At 40.3% G+C, this 18,565-nt stretch overlaps 1 protein-coding gene and 1 long non-coding RNA gene across 11 annotated transcripts in view; one reads left to right on the forward strand and one right to left on the reverse strand.

Annotated features, from left to right (window-relative positions):
- The window catches only part of vps13c (vacuolar protein sorting 13 homolog C), a 118,193-nt gene that overhangs the window by 72,722 nt on the left and 26,906 nt on the right, over positions 1–18,565 (reverse strand). For 6 of the 10 annotated variants that reach the window (XM_044197081.1, XM_044197171.1, XM_044197001.1 and 3 more), the window contains 12 exons: positions 18,012–18,083; positions 16,956–17,065; positions 16,685–16,744; positions 16,124–16,183; positions 6,840–6,920; positions 4,381–4,438; positions 3,317–3,444; positions 3,074–3,180; positions 1,448–1,622; positions 859–921; positions 591–732; positions 42–142 (listed from right to left, as the gene is read on the reverse strand). In XM_044197081.1, coding sequence (XP_044053016.1) covers positions 42–142; positions 591–732; positions 859–921; positions 1,448–1,622; positions 3,074–3,180; positions 3,317–3,444; positions 4,381–4,438; positions 6,840–6,920; positions 16,124–16,183; positions 16,685–16,744; positions 16,956–17,065; positions 18,012–18,083 — 1,157 coding nt within the window. The remainder of the gene's footprint in view (positions 1–41; positions 143–590; positions 733–858; positions 922–1,447; positions 1,623–3,073; positions 3,181–3,316; positions 3,445–4,380; positions 4,439–6,839; positions 6,921–16,123; positions 16,184–16,684; positions 16,745–16,955; positions 17,066–18,011; positions 18,084–18,565) is intronic. The other 4 variants (XM_044197334.1, XM_044197255.1, XM_044197412.1 and 1 more) reach the window with 1 other exon arrangement.
- Positions 15,267–15,576, forward strand: LOC122876967. The gene is made up of 2 exons (XR_006378172.1): positions 15,267–15,403; positions 15,497–15,576. It is a non-coding gene; the product is annotated as an uncharacterized LOC122876967 (long non-coding RNA).

The raw sequence follows: 18,565 nt of genomic DNA on the forward strand, positions 1-18,565 counted from the left end.
CCTGTGGAGACCATGAACATGAGAGCAGCAGGTGTGCTTACCTGTTTGGGTAAAGCCAAGTTGTGAGAGCTGCCGCTGTAGCCAATGGCAGTGTAGAGTTTTTCTTTCTCCTCAGGCGTCATGAGCTCGTCCAACCCTGAACCTGAACACCAGAAGAGACAAATATCTTCAGTTCACGGCTACATGGAACATAAAGACTCTACAAGTAACCATAAATCTCCGGAACACCGGAAATTACCGGAACACCTCTGAAAAATCATCGTAAGTTTCTTCATATTGTCCAAAATCTTTTCAAGTCACCCAAACACCTTTTAAAGTCACCTGAACATCACTTCAAGTCACCTGATTACTTCAAGTCAAAACATAAAATCCATCTCAATATCTCTCTTCTCAAATTTTTTGTTTAATTATGTTTATGTGTTAATTATCGTTGACTTGACTTGGAGTTCCCCAAGGATCCATTCTCGCACCTCTTCTATCCAAAATCTACATGCAGACGACACACATGTTTATGTGAGTTTAAAGTGGTGATGAAGTGGTTAAAGTGATGGATCTCATTGGCTGTTTTCAGATGAATCTGAGTCACTTACTCTCTGTCTCCTTGGACTCCTCTGGCTCCTGCTCCTCCTTCTTGGCCTTTCTACCAAAGAAGCTGCTGAAGAAACCTCCTCCTCCCTGCTTCTGCCCCGCCACCGCCTTCTTCCCCACCACCTTCTGTCCCGACCTGATCACCTGGAGGAGGAATGAGGAGGAAGAGGAAGGGGTCACGTTTGGTTAAAATGGTCTATAATCAAACTGGACTCAGGTCTGTGTCTGTTCCTCAGAAAACCTTGATCACAGTCAGAGCATCATGTTTACCTCCATCTGGGCCTGCTGCCGGGCTAAAGTGATGTTGAAGACATCCAGAACTTTCTCCAGATCCTGGTGGAAACAAACATTAGCAGAACAGACTTCAGTCAGCAGGTCAAACACAAACACAAATCCATCTCTAACACTGAACAAGCTGAGCTTTGATTCAGAGGTCAGTGCATGAAACTGATGTATCTGCAGAGTTGCTGTCAGTGTTCAGGCCTACAGGAAAACTCTGATTCTTTACAACCTGGGGCCTATTTTTATTTTCAACATCCAGAATCAGGGCTGCAACTTATAATTATTTATATTGTCAGTTAATGTGCAGATAATTTTTTTTACAAATGTATTAATCCTTTGGCCTAGAACATTTAAAAAATCCTTGTCCCAGTTTTTCAGAGTCCAATGTAACACTTTCAGTTATCTTGTTTTGTCCAAAAACATTCAGTTTATTGTCATGGAAGACAAAGCGCTCCTTGAGGACTCAGATATATCGCCTGCACAGGTTGTGGAATCGGGTATTTGAGCTGTTTAAACCAGGTGTTCATGTACGTGTTCAAAAGAGTACATTCAGGCTCTTTCGCTCAGTCAGCAGCACCTGGATGTGCCGCTCAGTGTCCTGGTTTGGCTTGTTCTGGCTCAGCAGTTTAGTCTTGTATGCGGTCTTGTAGGCCTTCAGGTTCTCTCGATGCTGTCTGATTTTCGACCAGGACCACATGTGACTGAAGCGTCTGATGTGGATCTCAAGGATGCTGTTGAAGCCGTACCTCCACCTAGGAGAGGCACAGAAAACAAACACACCCCAAAACTGTGAGAGGTCAAATACAGATTTTACAAAAATGGTCAAAACTTTTACCTGAAACACCTGAACACACCTCACAATGCTACAGCTTGGAGCAGCTTTCTGTTTTTATCATCATCACTGGATCCCTACATTTTCTTTCTCTGCTGATGTTTCCGATGTTTCTCTAGTGCCACTCTCAGGACAAACCTTCCACTTTTTTAATAAAATTTCAAATAACATGTTGTAAGTTAACGTCCTGATCTCGTTCCTGTTCTCCAGAAGATCAACCCTTTTACATTTCAATGACCCAATGACATTTCCTCAGGTGCCTTCTTCAGGTCAAACTCAGCTCAGATCCAACCTGCATCTGGAAGAATCTCATTTAGTCTGGCAAGATAGTCTTAAAACATATAGAAAAGCCCTCCGTAATGACAGAGAAGCCTACTACTCATCATTAATAGAGGAAAATAAGAACAACGATTTTAACTATTAGAGACATAATTCATCACGTTCTGCCTTCAACCGGTACCGATTTCTCTTCAAACACAGGAACCTCAGAAACAGCTGTAAAACCTGATATATATTTAGACTGCTTTTCTCAATCGACCTTCAACAACTAATTTCAATTATTTCTTCATCTAAGCCATCAACCTGTCTCTTAGACCCCATTCCAACTAAGCTGCTTAAAGACGTTTTACTGTTTTACCCTTAGTTAACACTTCTTTACTGGATATGATCAATCTGTCTTTATTAACAGGCTATGTATCACAGTCCTTTTAAGTAGCTGTAATTAAACCTCTTCTTAAAAAGCCCACTCTTGATCCAGGGGTTTTAGCCAGCTATAGACCTATATCTAACCTTCCCTTTCTCTCTAAGATCCTTGAGAAAGCAGTCGCCAATCAGTTGTGTGACTTTCTAAATAACAATAGTTTATTTGAGGATTTTCAGTCAGGGTTTAGAGTGCATCACAGCACAGAGACAGCACTGGTGAAGATTACAAATGACCTTTTAATTGCATCAGACAATGGACTTGTCTCTGTACTTGTCTTGTTAGATCTTAGTGCTGCGTTCGACACCATTGACCATCACATCCTATTACAGAGACTGGAACATGTAATTGGCATTAAAGGAGCCGCACTAAGCTGGTTTAAATCCTATCAGATCGATCTCAGTTTGTACATGTTAACGGTGAGTCCTCCGTGCACGCCAAAGTTAGTCACGGAGTTCCACAAGGTTCTGTGCTTGGACCGATTCTATTCACCTTATATATGCTTCCTCTGGGCAATATTATTAGGAAACAACCCTGTAGGGTCCCCTAACCCTGTAGGGGGCGCTAACAGGACAGCAGGTTTCAAAATAAAATTCTCGAACCAGATTCTGAACAATTTTTAGTTGAAATAGTTGTTTCCTCTCTAACATTAAGATTTGTGTTGAACTGACCAGAGTTTGGCGTTGTTGTGGACGGAGGCGTCAGGTCTGAACTTCCTGTAGGGGGCGTTCTTCACCATGCAGTCGATGGACTCCAGCAGCTCCAACATGGTCAGGTACTGCAGAGGACCACAATACATCAACAAAACCTGCAATGTGCTCAGGATGACACCACCAGTGTTGTTTTAAAACCAGAGTTACACATAAACAGCCTTGTCTCACCCATCTGTCTCACCTGACTGTCTCATTTGTTACCTGTGGTTTGGTCATCTCTATGGCGATGTTCTGAACCTCCAAGTGAAGATTTGCTTTTGGAGTTTTCAGTTCCAGCTCAGCATTCGGGTTGATGCACATTTTAGCCGAAGCAAAGATCGGCTTGAAAACTACAAAGAAACAAAGCAACCAATCAGTGATGAGGATATTAATATTGCTAAAACATCCAGCTGATAATCAATAATTAATTTAATTTATCACTTCCTTTGCAGCTGATGGAAGTCATTTAAAGAATAACTGTAGGAATGTAAAAAGATGAATATTTGGCAGCTGTGGATTCATCATTTACTGTATTTAAATCTGACACCAAGGGTCGCTGTGAGGGTCACGCTGTCCCGACAGAAACCAAGAAGAGAAAAACATCCAGTACAGACACATTTTATTTCTGCATGAATGTGAACTGTGAATACAAATATTTGTTGACGACTTTTTTTTTCCACAATAAAAATTAGACTAAAACTAGATAAAAGTTTCCTCTGAAAATACACAACAAGGACAGATGGAGACAATTTTAATAAACTAAAAACAGTAATGTGAAGGACAAACAAACAAATGACAAAGTAAAGTAAAGTCTGATTCAACAACTTGCATTTTTCTGCAGAGTCACACACTGTAGCTCCTGATTGGTCAAAGAGTTTCCTCCATCAGCCAATAATATCTCTTGTTCAGAAGTTAATTTACCTGTTTGAACTGTTGCACTAATCAGCAGCATCTTTTATTTCAGTAACGTTGTGTTTCTGTCAGCAATGTTAGAGAACATTAAAGTTCTTAAAAATAAAACACAAACAAATTTATGAAATAAATTATGTAGCAGCAACAAAACATGCAGGCAGCAAACTCATATTAATAAAAAGGTAAACTAACGCTAACATAACATAAAATTGAGTGGTTCCTGTTTACCGGATTAATGTCGGCTGTCGACCATCTAAATCTTCCTCTAGATGTTCACTAAACAAATATGACTACGTTAATGTTGAGTGAAGTTAGCAGTGTGAAGACGTTTTCTGCAGTCTGACAGTTAAAGCTTAATAAAGAGATTAACTCACTGTACTGATAGTGGGGAAGATGCTGATCTTTACTGCTGATCCCACACTTCAACTGATCCTGTAGGACAAACAGAGGAGGAGGAGGAGGAGGAGGAGGAGAGTGAGGAGGAAGAGTGAGGAGGAGAGTGAGGAGGAAGAGTGAGGAGGAGAGTGAGGCTCTGTGTGTTTCAAAAGAGTCTAAAAACTGTCCTTCATCTTTTCTTCACCTCAGAGGAAAACATGGAACAGAAACAAGAATTCAAATAAATTAAAAGACAAAACAAAGATAAAAATGATGACCATGAGAAAAAGATAATAATAATAATAATAATAATAATAATAATAATAATGCTAATAGTAAAGTAGAGTTAAATAAAAGCTGGACTGAAAACTAGATAAAATATTTAAAAGGACAACAAAATAAAAACAAATAAAATCAGTGAAGCTCTCTGACACATTTATTCATATTCAACCTGCTTGAACATGATTCAGCCTGATCAAACACAGAATCAATAAACACATAAACACACAGCAGACAAACACAACAACATGTCGACTGATTTATCATCAATAAACCTGTTGACTGTCACTGTGAGCAGTTCAGGGTCCTGATAGTTCCTGTTTAACTGAATCAATAGGAAACAGCGGAAAGGGCAGTGACAATAAAAGTGAGCTGCAACAATTAGTCGATTAATCGATTAGTTGATCAACAGAAAATTAATCAGCGACTGTGATAATCAATTAATTGTTTACACACAACATTTGATGTTTTTCTTTGTCATTCATGATTGTAAACTGAATCTGTGTTTTGGAAAGTTGGTCCAGTAAAAGAATCAGTCTTAATGCTGTACTTCTCCTCGGGCTGTAGGAAAATATAACGGATATTTTTCACTATTTTTTGACATTTTATAGACAAAACAATTAATCGATTAGTCGAGAAAATAATCAGCAGATTCGTTATCATGCAACTAATCAAAATAATGATTAGTTGCAGTAGAGGGAATATAATCTGCTGAATAGGTGTGACGGATCACAACATTCATTTGGCAGCATCAACACGTTTATACTGACAAAAAGACAGGAAGTGATGCCATACATAAGTCATAAAACCATACACACAAAACAATAATGGGATGTTATTATTGATAAAGAGTACTGAACATGTGGCCTTCTCACATAATTACATATTTAACATAAAAACAATATTCACTGAATAAACCAATAATGTCAAAATACATATAACTTAACACAAAAATATATGCAGGTAACCATATACACGTAACTACGAACAGATAACTATAAATACGTAACTAGCCCTGGAGGTTTCCGCTTGATGATGACATCACTTCCTGTGTTTTTGTCAGTATAAAGTTGTTGGTGAAGAGCTCGGAGCTGATCTGGAGGAGCTGTTCACTGCCTGTTGAACATTATGAACATAAATTCAGGAGAAATCATTTTCTCCGATTTAGAGACGTCTGCCGGTCCCTGCAGGCTACACTGACTTTTAAATGAGGTCGAGCAGCGCCAGATTTCCACGTGATTTCTTTATTGTGTGTTGTATTGATGTACGAGTGTTTTCTTTAACGGTTTACTTTATCGATCAGAGAGGCTGCTGTCGGTCATTTTAAACGTTTCCATGCGCGCAGTAATGTCACAGCAAATATTTAAGCAGCAAAACTAAAAATTGTATAAACTTGACAGGACAGAGGAAACAGAATCAAACTTTTAGCTTCTGAAATACATTTTTAGACAGCTGTGATGGAGCTCAGGAGTTTCATCAGCAGGACGGCGGCTTCACTCCAGTTTCTCTGTATGAACCCGGACTGCGTGTGAAGAACAGGACGTTAATTAACATCAGATCCTGACCGATCTGTCGGCATGTCGGGAGATTTAAATAATCAATGAAGTTACGCTGCTGAGCCTCGTGCGTAAATGCGCACGTTGTCTCTCTTAATGGGGAGGCGCTTCACCCTATTTCACCCACCCGCAACCCATCTGCTATCAGAGTGTTCATTTTTATGACCCGGTCCACCGGATCCGCATCTCACTAGTCTGTATCCTCACTGCACTACGATGAGCTGGCCGTGGGTCACATCTCTTGCTCCGCCCAGCCGCTGTCTCTCCCGCTTCATCTCCTTTCAGTTCTCATGCATTAGTTCCTGTTGCTGACTGTGTAGTTGATGTGGCTGCTTTGACACTCAGTATGTTGGTGTTCAAGTTTGTTGTTGTTAGATATAACAACACACAGAGTTATGTGCTGTAGGTGCCTAAAATAGCCCCTTATTTTCTAGTTAGACATATTTTTATGTTCATATAATAGTGATTACTGTGCCACCCCAAAATGACCACTGATCCCATCCTGCCCACCCCATTGACAATTGCCTGGCTCCGCCGCTGTTTGCTGGTTGGTCTGTAGGTTGTAACTCTCTGCAGACAGATGACTTTGTGTTCATCTAAAAAGACAAACCGCATCAACTCACCACGATGTCTTCCCATGATCCTTTGTAGAAGACGGGACTGTTGACGTTCCAGTAGGCACAGAGACAATCCAGACGACCGAGCTGACACAAACAAACACATAAACGAGTTAAATACGATGAAAAACAGTCACAAAGGCTGATTCACATCAGTCCATCAAACTGACTCTGATATGAACCAATCAGATTACAGAACGCTGTGACATAAACATTCAACTTGAGTATATTTAAAGTGTACATTACCCTAAGAGTCTCTGCACACAAGTTAGAAAACATGACATCAGATGTAAAAATACACACAGGCAGAGTCTCAAACATACAGGCAATAGTTTTTTTTATTCAAGTTAGGAACAGTTGAATAAGCAGTATCAAGTGAACGAAAAGGATGTGATCAAGTATACAGAGACTGGAGACGTAGGAAGGAACCAATCTGTTTGAATCTCTGCAGGTCAGAAAGAGGATTCATGTAATCAGCTCTGGTTTGTGTTGGCAGCTAATGCAAAGACATCAGGTGTTAAATGATCAAACTTCTGAGATCTTGAGGACTCTGGCAGCTGCGTTTTGGACCAAATGTAGACTTTTTATTGCTGTCATGGGTTGGCCAGAGAAAAGTGCATTGCAGTAGTCGATTGTGGATGTTATAAAAGCATTTACAAGGATTTCAGTGTCTGTACTGGATAAAATGTATTGTATGTATATAATACGTTGGCTAAGTTATGAAGGTGAAAGAAGGCTCAAAAGTGAGAGGGATCAAAAAAGATGCCCAGATTCTTGACTGTATGGCTCTGAGAAATTGTGCAGCCATCAAGATTAATGGAAAAATCCATGAAAACGAATCTGTGTCTGGACCAACCAGCAACATTTCAGTCTTGTAAGTTTTCAAATGAAGGAATTTTCACTAATGGACTTCTGAAAAAGACTTTGACTGGAGGTATAACTGCCGTACATATTTCTTTCAATTAATATGTTCTATAATTTCCATACATATTGTTTCTGTTGTTTTAACATGTGTTTGTTTAAATTAATTCATGCATGTTGAGTGCTTATGTTGAGTGGGAACTAGGGTGCATATGTGTTGCACACGGACATTTTTGAGGGATGCAATAGGAAAGAACGGACTTTTGGTGAGAGGTTGGTGTCTCTGCATGTGAATTTAAGTTGTGAAGAAGTTGCAAAGAAGACAAGATGTTTTTTATTTTTGTATTTTGATCGGGGCATTTAAAGAACTCATTCCCCCTTGGTTATATGCAGCCAGCGAGGTATGTAAAGTATGTTTGTGTTTCCCGAGTGTATTTGTATAGAGTTTTGCAATATATGTGAATGTGTTTATGTTTTACATTGTCATACTGTAGTTTGACGGTGGATTTCATTGACGGTGAACGTGATAGCGGAGAAAAGAAAGAGAAAGGCAATAAATCCATCAGTATCCAGACCCATGGCGTCGTTTATTTCCCAGAGGGAGTGATAGTCAAACTCGAACCTGCACCATGAGAGTCAGACTCGGACCTGCGCAAGCGTTCCCGAACCCGCTCGTGCCCGGTCCGGACCTGCTGTGTCACAACTCGGCAAGGAGATGTGTAACTTCACACAGATAAGCCCACATTTAGCGTTAAGGACTTGCAGTTCATCAGTGTTTCATTAAGACGTCCATAAGGCAGACACTAAAGCTTGTGTACTGAAAGGTGACAATAAGTTTGAGCACTACAAGGAACTGTGTGAAACCTTAATAATACTAACTGTGGTTGAAATAGGTGATAACTTGGAAAGGAATTATTGTGCATTTTGAGCAAGCTGATATATACATTTCAGTATTTGAAGAGTTTTTCTTCTAAGCATTTTCACTAAAGTATGGTCATAAGAATTTTGTCAAGTGTAATCAACCATATAATATTACCAAGCCTTTACATTGTTTTGCTTACATTGAAGTGCTGATTTAAAGGACATTAAACTAATTTAATTTGATCGTTCACTTCAGAAAGAAAAAAAAAAAAAATTCTGCTGTAACTTACGCAGCTAAAATTTAGTGTGTACAGGCAATTTCCAGATAAGTAAGATGTCACAAACAAGTGAAAGAAAACAAAAATCAGAGAAGTCTACCTTTGTACAACAAACAGTACGGCCTGCAGAGCCTCGTAGAGGTGAAAGAGATCGAACATTAACAGAAAAGGGAAAAGAATTTCAGAAGGAAAAGGTGAAAGGATTATTACTTCGCTTTGACAGTATTTATGAACGCTGGAAAGTTTTGACAAAAGTGGCTAAAAAATCCATAATCAAACAAGATCCCAGTGATATCCTCCAAGAACACATTAAAGGTATTCAAAGAGAAGAATTAGAGCTGAATAATGTTTATGATGAATACAGAAAAATTGACAGCCCAACACATGAGATGAGACGCAAGTTGGACAGATGTGCATCCGTCACCAGATCTGTAATGCAGAATGCACAGTCTCAAATTCAAGGAAATGAGGAGGAGATTATTTGGCCTGATGCTTCATCTGTATTTGCATCTTCAACTTCCAGTGTTTCATTTCAGAGTAGTAATACTAAGTCTAATTCCATTCACTCTGCTGTATCCTCATCCAAAAGACAAGAAGCTGTTGCTGAGTATGCACATTCACAGGCTGTATTGAAAATTATGTGTGAGCAAGAAGGCCACCATGCAGAACTCCAAAGACTTGAAACTGAGGATAAGTTGATAGTTGCAGACCAAGAAGCAGCTGCATCTACTCACTGCGTCTTCAAAGAGAAAAGGAAGAAATTGAACGCAAGATAGAAAGAGAGAGACGAGAGGCTGCTCTGTTAAAGAAACAGCATGAAGAGAATGCTGCAAGAAAAAGGTCAGTGGAAAATTTGAAAAGAGAACTTGAGCGTTTGGAAGAGTTAAAAAGGCTTAATGCAGCCAAAGTAAAGCTTCAAGTTTACAATGCAAATGAGTTCTATCCAACACAAGACTTTGTACCACAAAAATGTGAGATGGAGTTGCCTACAGATATGCAGATACTGAATCAAGCGAGTATTGCTGATCAGCATCCACAACTGTTCAGAAATGTGACTCCAAAAAGTGAACACCAAAACGACATGCGAGAGCTGGTAAAGGTCTTAGCTGAAGCTATGACAGCAAACAGGCTACCCATTCCAGAGCCTTCAATTTTTTGTGGAGATCCACTCAAGTTTAATCATTGGAAGTCGTCCTTTCAGACACTTATAGAGAAAAAGAATATACCTACTGCAGAGAAAGTCTTCTTCCTTCAAAAATATGTCGGAGGAGCTGCTAGAGAAGCCTTAGAAGGTTATTTTCTGTCTGGTTCAGAAGATTCATACAATGCAGCATGGAGCCTGCTCAATGAAAGATATGGCCAACCCTTTGTAATTGCCAAGGCTTTCAGAGACAAATTACATTCATGGCCAAAAATAGCTTCAAGAGAGAGTGCTGAGTTGAGAAAATTTGTGGATCTTTTACGCAGCTGTGAAAGTGCTATGGCTAACAATGACAGTCTCTACATTCTAAATGATGGAATTGAGAATCAAAAACTTGCTGCTAAGTTACCTGACTGGTTAAGTTCTGGATGGAACCGACAGGCCACACAATATCAACTTGAACACGGAAGGTTCCCAAGCTTCAGTTATTTTGTGACGTTCCTTTCAATGGAGGCGAGCATCGCTTGCAACCCCATTACATCCTTCCATGCATTACGGCAAAGTGAATCTGATAAGTCAAAGATGAGAGACCACAACATTTCAACTTCCAAGAACCAAACCGTTGGTGCCAAGATCTTCACAACAAACACCACGGAAAGGAAAATAGTTATGTGTGTGTTTTGTAAAAAATCAGGGCATAGCTTACACAAGTGCTACAAATTAAGAGAGAAGCCAGTTGCTGAGCGCATAAAATTTATGCAAAGTGAAAAACTGTGCTTCGGCTGTTTGAACCCTGGCCACCAGTCTAAGAGCTGCAGTAACCGGATGGTCTGCGATTCATGCTCAAAGAAGCACCCCACGTGTTTGCACGAAGAACGTTCAAAGGGGAACCTAGAATTAAGGAAAGAACAATCTAAAGAAACATCTCCACCACAAGTCGTCACAAAGGAAACAACCTCTAACAGAATTGTACAAGATGCTAATAGTGCACAGACTTCTGCGATAGTACCTGTCTATGTGTCAATGCCAAGTGATCCAGACAAGGAAGTTCTCGTTTATGCTCTGTTAGATACACAGAGTGATTCTTCTTTCATTCTTGATGAAGTGGTAGATGTTCTTGATACAAACACTGAACAAGTGAAGTTAAAACTCTCTACGATGTCATCAAAAGGAACAATCATTCATTGTAAAAGACTTAATAGCTTGCAAATAAGGGGACTCTTTTCCTCCAAGAAGTTAACAGTGCCAACAGTTTACACTCGTGACTTCATCCCGGCTAATCGCACACACATCCCACTGCCTGAGACAGCAAAGGCATGGCCTCATTTGGAGCATCTTGCTGATCACATCGCGCCTCAAAAGGATTGTGAAATTGGTTTGTTGATCGGGTACAATTGCCCACAAGCTCTAATGCCACGAGAAGTCATTTGTGGAGAGGAAGGCCAGCCATTTGCTCAGAAGACCGACTTAGGATGGAGCATAGTGAGTTATGGCGATCCAGGTGAACACTACGGTGATGCAATTGGAGTGAGTCACCGTATCATTGTGAAGCAAGTAATGCCTGAAGTGAGTACAATGGTCAAGCTTAAAGGAGAAGTCCACTATGTTTGCAATACAAAGGTCAGTGAAATGGTCAATCCAGATGACATAATTAAGATATTGGAATCTGATTTCAATGAGAGAGGTCAAGAAGAGACAACTTTCTCTCAAGACGATCTTAATTTCTTGGCTAAACTGAAAGAGGGAATCAGACAGAAGCAAGATGGCCATTTTGAGATGCCCTTACCTTTCAAACAAGACAAACCAAGTCTACCAAATAATAAATCATGTGCTGTTCAACGACTAATGTCATTGAAACGAAAGCTTAGGAGAGACCAGCAGTACCGTACTGACTACTTGGAGTTTATGGAAGATATCATTGCTCGTGGCCACGCAGAAAAGGTCCCTGAAGATGAAGTTGACAATCAACCAGCCTGGTATATTCCTCACCATGGCATATACCACCCTCAAAAGCCTGGAAAGATACGAGTGGTCTTTGATTGCTCAGCAAGGTTCCAAGAAACGTCACTGAATGACCAACTCCTTATTGGTCCAGAGCTCACAAACACCTTGGTGGGAGTCCTTTGCAGGTTTCGCAAAGGCCCGATTGCCATAATGTGTGATGTGGAAAAAATGTTTCATCAGTTCCATGTAAGACCTGAGCACCAAGACTACCTAAGGTTCTTATGGTGGGAGAACGGTGATCTAGAGTCTCCACCCTCAATTTTTAGGATGAAGGTCCACCTATTTGGGGCAGCGTCCTCCCCTGGGTGTGCCAATTTTGGACTTAAGCATCTAGCCACTCAAGGTCAAGATAAATTTAACTCAAGCACTGTTAAGTTCATCCAAAGAAATTTTTATGTTGATGATGGACTGGTGTGCGCAACGTCTGAAGCTGAAGCAATTCAGCTGATTAAGGAAGCGAGAGATCTTTGCAGCACAGGCAAACTTAGACTACACAAGTTCATTTCCAACAGCAAGGAGGTATTGAAATCGATACCGAAGGATGAATGTGCTGAAAGTGTCAAAGACATGGACATGGCTTTGGGAGAGCCACTCATGGAAAGAGCTCTTGGCGTTCAATGGTGTGTATCCTCTGATGACTTCCAGTTCAGAGTGACCATTAAGGAACACCCAAATACCAGAAGAGGAGTACTTTCTACAGTGGCTTCAATCTACGATCCGTTGGGATTCGTAGCGCCTTTTATTCTCAGTGGAAAGCAGATCTTACAACAACTGTGTAGAGACAAAGTAACTTGGGACGAGCCACTCCCACAAGAGCTAAGAGTACAGTGGGAAGTGTGGCTAAAAGATCTTCAAACCTTATCTAATGTGAGAATTAGAAGGTGTTATATCCCAGATAACTTCAAGGAGGTAAAGCAGTACGAACTTCACCACTTCTCTGATGCAAGTGTCATCGGTTATGGGAGTGTACTTACCTCAGAGCGGTCGACATTGAAGGAAATGTTCACTGCAAGCTAGTCATGGGAAAAGCACGGGTTGCTCCTACCAAGGTAACCACAGTGCCACGTCTTGAGTTGTCGGCTGCAGTTGTAGCAGCAAGAACAAGTGTAATGCTCAGAAATGAGCTTGAAATAGAGGATCTTCAAGAACATTTTTGGACTGACTCCAAGGTCGTCCTTGGCTATATAAACAATGATGCCAGACGGTTTCAAGTGTTTGTAGCAAACAGAATCCAAAGAATCAAGTCCATTACAGATCCTGCACAATGGCACTTTGTAAGGTCTGAAGATAATCCTGCAGATCATGCGTCGAGAGGTCTCTCCGCAGATCAGCTTCTTGCTTCAAATTGGTTTACTGGCCCAGATTTCTTATGGGAAAGAGAGCTACCCAAAGGAGAAGTTATGGTGGGAAAGGTCTACGATGATGATCCGGAACTTAAAAGAACCCTGGTGCTCAACACCAAAGCGAGGGAGGATAGGTCATTGTTAGACCGCCTAACAAAAGAGCTGTCAAGGCTATTGCTCTTTTAAAGCGCCATGCTAAACAGATCAAGGGCATCAAAGATAAAGTAAGTGGAGCTACAAGTGTTGAGGAAAGAAAGGAAGCAGAGCTATTCATAATCAAGTTGGCTCAGAAGGAAGCATTCAGCAGTGAAATCAAAGGTATAAAGCAAGGCAAAGATATAAAACCCAAAGACAAAGTTAACAAACTACATAAGCTGAGTCCTTTTGTAGATGAGCATGGTGTACTTAGGGTTGGAGGACGGTTGACAAGATCTGTTCTTCATCCGCATGTCAAGCATCCTGCTATTGTACCAAATAAGAGTCATGTATCATCGTTGCTTATTAAGCACTACCATGAAAGGGTGCATCATCAAGGAAGAGGAATAACTGCCAATGAATTGCGATCCAATGGAATATGGATCACAGGATGCAGCAGTGCAGTTGCCTCACATATCTACAAGTGCACAACATGCAGAAAGTACAGAAGGAACACACAAGATCCAAAAATGGCGGACTTGCCAGAGGAAAGAATGGAAATGACACCTCCTTTTACATATTGTGGCATTGATTGTTTTGGACCATTTTACGTGAAGGAAGCAAGGAAGGAACTGAAGAAGTATGGTCTCATTTTCACTTGTATGTGTTCTAGAGCCATACATATTGAAATGCTTGATGATCTCACTACAGATGCCTTTATCAATGCATTACGAATATTCATTGCAATACGTGGACATGTAAGACAGTTAAGATGTGATCAAGGCACAAACTTCGTAGGTGCAAGAGGAGAGTTCATGAACACAATGAAAAGGATAAATCCTGAACAGTTGAAGGAATATGGATGTGAATTCATAATGAACTTCCCATCATCGAGCCACATGGGCGGCGTATGGGAGAGGCAGATTAGAACGATCAGAAGCGTTTTAACCACAATCCTTGACCAGTCTGCTAAACGACTTGACAGTGCCTCGCTCAGAACCTTTCTGTACGAAGTGATGGCTATTATTAATAGCAGACCACTGACAGTTGAGCATTTAAATGACCCAACAAGTCATGAACCTCTCACGCCCAATCATATTCTTATGATGAAGTCAAACATAATATTCCCACCTCCAGGTGAATTTGTGAGTCAGGATCTATACTTGCACAAGAGATGGCGCCAGGTGCAGTTCTTGGCAAATGAATTTTGGACAAGGTGGAAGAAGGAGTATCTCCTTAATCTTCAACAAAGACAAATATGGCACAAAGAGAAGAGAAATACAAAGGTCGACGACATTGTCATCCTACAGGAAGACAGTTCGCCACGTAATCAATGGAGATTGGCAAGAGTGACAGAAGTGTATCCGAGTCCTGATGGAAAGGTTCGAAAAGTGAAACTGCTAATTAGTGACTCAACCTTAGACAGCCAGGGAAGACGCGTTTCCAAGCCAGTCTACCTTGATAGGCCTGTACAGAAGACAGTTTTACTGCTTGAAGCAGAATAAATATTATTGTTCCCAGTTTAGGTTACTGTAAGGTAAAGGCATATAGTATGGTTGAAATTAAGGTGTGAAATTGTCGAAATTGTGAGGTGAAATGACAAAATTGTCATTTGGTGGGAGTATAACTGCCGTACATATTTCTTTCAATTAATATGTTCTATAATTTCCATACATATTGTTTCTGTTGTTTTAACATGTGTTTGTTTAAATTAATTCATGCATGTTGAGTGCTTATGTTGAGTGGGAACTAGGGTGCATATGTGTTGCACACGGACATTTTGAGGATGCAATAGGAAAGAACGGACTTTTGGTGAGAGGTTGGTGTCTCTGCATGTGAATTTAAGTTGTGAAGAAGTTGCAAAGAAGACAAGATGTTTTTTATTTTTGTATTTTGATCGGGGCATTTAAAGAACTCATTCCCCCTTGGTTATATGCAGCCAGCGAGGTATGTAAAGTATGTTTGTGTTTCCCGAGTGTATTTGTATAGAGTTTTGCAATATATGTGAATGTGTTTATGTTTTACATTGTCATACTGTAGTTTGACGGTGGATTTCATTGACGGTGAACGTGATAGCGGAGAAAAGAAAGAGAAAGGCAATAAATCCATCAGTATCCAGACCCATGGCGTCGTTTATTTCCCAGAGGGAGTGATAGGAGGAATCATTGATTGTTACAGGAAGATAGATGTGTGTGTCGTCGGCATAGCACTGAATGTTGTATTTGTTGAAAATGTGACCTCGGGGCAGCAGGTACACACAGAACAAAAGTGGTAAAAGTACTGATCCCTGAGGAACACCTGATTTGATCTTAGAGCAGGAAGAATTGAGGTTGTTTCTAGCAGTCTTTTGGTTTACATGCACACAGGAGACTAGGTTACTCAGAACTCAGGTTACACAGGAAATCAGACAAAAACCTGGTTACTTTAAATCTTTCATGTGGCATCAGTTTCTTTCAACTACTGAACTTACTTTGGAAACATCACTTACGTATTTTTAACTGTGGTGGTGATACAAGACTCTGCTTCCTGATTTGCCAGAAATCAGATTTCTCTAATCCCCTACCCAGACTATAAAAATCTGGTTTGTGATTTACATGACGATTAAGAAGTTAACCAGGTGACCGAAGTTCACAGTTTCAGTTTTAAAGCGAGCAGAGCATTGGTCACCTTATGGATGATCTTTGCTGCTTCGTTGAGGATACACGACTTCCAGTTCTCATCGGTGGTCTGAAAAATAAAAAACAACAACGGGTTAATATCACCTGTCACAGGTGTGTTTTTGTATGTTCTTGTATCTTTGTGAGGACCAATTTGAGTTTTACACCCCAAAAGTGAGGTAATTTTTCTGCTCCTCACTTCCTCAAATAATTGTTTGAGGGTTTAAGGTCAGAATCAGGTTTAGAAGAAGTGTATAGCCTAGGGCTGTCAGACTCAGAAAGTCAAGTTCAAACAAATTCAAACTCATACTGTGATTATAGACTGAAAAGTTTGAATTCCAACAGCTCATTACAGCTCGAATATCTAATTTTTTAAACTAACTTTCTAAACTAAAGCTGGAACAGCTGGAATAAAAAAGGGTTGGCCCTTATGTAGCCCGGTTAGTTTTCAGGAATGCATTATGTCAGTGAGGGTCCTCACAAGTATATAATTTCTTAACGTGCGTGTGTGTGTGTGTGTGTGTGTGTGTGTGTGTGTGTGTGTGTGTGTGTGTGTGTGTAGGTGTGTTACCTGCAGGCTGAGCTCTGACAGTGTTACTCCCATAGACAGGGGGCGCTGTGGGTCTGACAACTGAAACAAACAGTCACATGACAAAGAAGCTTACAGGCGACAGTTTACCTGCTGACATGCTTCCTATGTGTTGGTACATGTGAGATCTGACTCACCTGTGCATCGGAACAATTGCATCACAATAAACAGGTGTGTTTTTAATGTGATCACTGTACACCTGAGTGTCAGACCCTGACACAAACACAGAACCTGGACCTGGACCAGTACTCACATTGTCCTCGTAGCGCAGGTGGATGCTGCTGATCTTCACCTGCAGGTTTTTGATCACCTGAGTAGCCATTTTCTCCACAAACGTGTCCTTCTTCTCCTCCTGAGGTTTCTCTGAAATAAACAGAAAACTATGAAGAGAGATGAGTCCTGAGACCAGGACTGCCAGCTGATCAGACCTGGACCTGAACAGAAACCTGAGACCAGGACGTCTGAGATACTAAATTGAAATATTAGGTCAGTTATGAGATACTAAATAAAATGTTTGCGCTATTTAGTCAAGAATGTGAGAAGGCAACTCCAAACATGATAGTAAGTCAAAGATTTGTCGTAATTAATTGTTTATTTTATTTTTCTGGCAGAAATATCAAAACAACAAATTCATGTGGTGACTGCACAGCAGAAAACGAGACGACGGCTAGAAAAAAAACCTGAGAAATGTGTTTTTTGGGAGAAATACGCATTTTCAGTAGTGTTTCTGTTCATTTCCTCTGTTTCAGGTTTCATGTCAAACATCGTTTTTTACAGAAATAAGGAAATGATAATCATGATAATCTGAATTTTATAAGCAACAGATTTTTTTTTCATTCAGTAATACTGAATGTTGAAAATAAATTCAACTTCATTTAATTCATAGCACTGAACTATTTAACTACACCATCTTTCTGAATGTCTGTCTGAATTCTGCTCTTTGACATTTCCAGAAGGTCATTATCAAGTTGCATTATGGGAAGTGTAGGATACAGTATTTTCGTAGTTTGACTCACAGTCAGGATATCTGCACCTCTGCCGCTGACTGATCACTGGAGGATTTAAGGTCAAGATACGTCTGCAGGAAGCGAGACCGGAGTGAAAGGTTCATGTTTGACCTGAAACTGTTTCACAAACTAGCAGCTAACAGCTAATGTCTGGACTGAACTGTCGGACCTGCATCATGTTCAGTCTGAACTCTGTGCTGTCAGGGTCTTAATCCTCAGACGAACATTAATATCTGTCATTTTCAAACGTTTTCCTGCAACGTTCCTCCAGCAGGGGAAACACAGTGAGAATAAAAACTAACCTGCTTTGTCGTGTCGTTTCAGCTTCTTCAAGCCTTTTTTGGGCTTTTTATGTTTTTTACTTCCTTTTGGGACTTTGGCAGCGTTAAAAAGAGAGAGACGGCAGTTAGTGACAGAAAAGCCCGAAAACACAGAAAGAGACAGAAAGCAGAAACACATTCATCTTCTCAGGGTTTAATATTCATGTTCAGGGTCACAGTGATGGTTTAAACCCACAGCCGCTTCAAATAAATCGACCTGACTGAGTTTAAGTGTTGTGAGGAGACAGGTGGAGGTGAGAGGAGAAGCCAATCACAGAGCCGAGTTTAAAACTCATCTGAACTGAAGATGTTTAGAAGCAGCGACTTCTACTGTTAAACTTTGTTTTAAAACCAGCTGAGAGACAAACAGCTGACTCTACATGTGTTGTTCAAGCTAATTAGCAGTTTAGAGGAAATATAGAAATTATAAAATGATCTCCTACATCAACGCTGTAACAAGTATGAGACTAGCATTTAATTTAAACAATTCCTCCATAACTCACTGATTTAATGTTGGATCTGAAGCTGAAGTATAC

The sequence above is a fragment of the Siniperca chuatsi genome, linkage group LG1 (assembly GCF_020085105.1).
Source record: "Siniperca chuatsi isolate FFG_IHB_CAS linkage group LG1, ASM2008510v1, whole genome shotgun sequence".
NCBI classification, from domain to species: Eukaryota; Metazoa; Chordata; class Actinopteri; order Centrarchiformes; family Sinipercidae; genus Siniperca; species Siniperca chuatsi.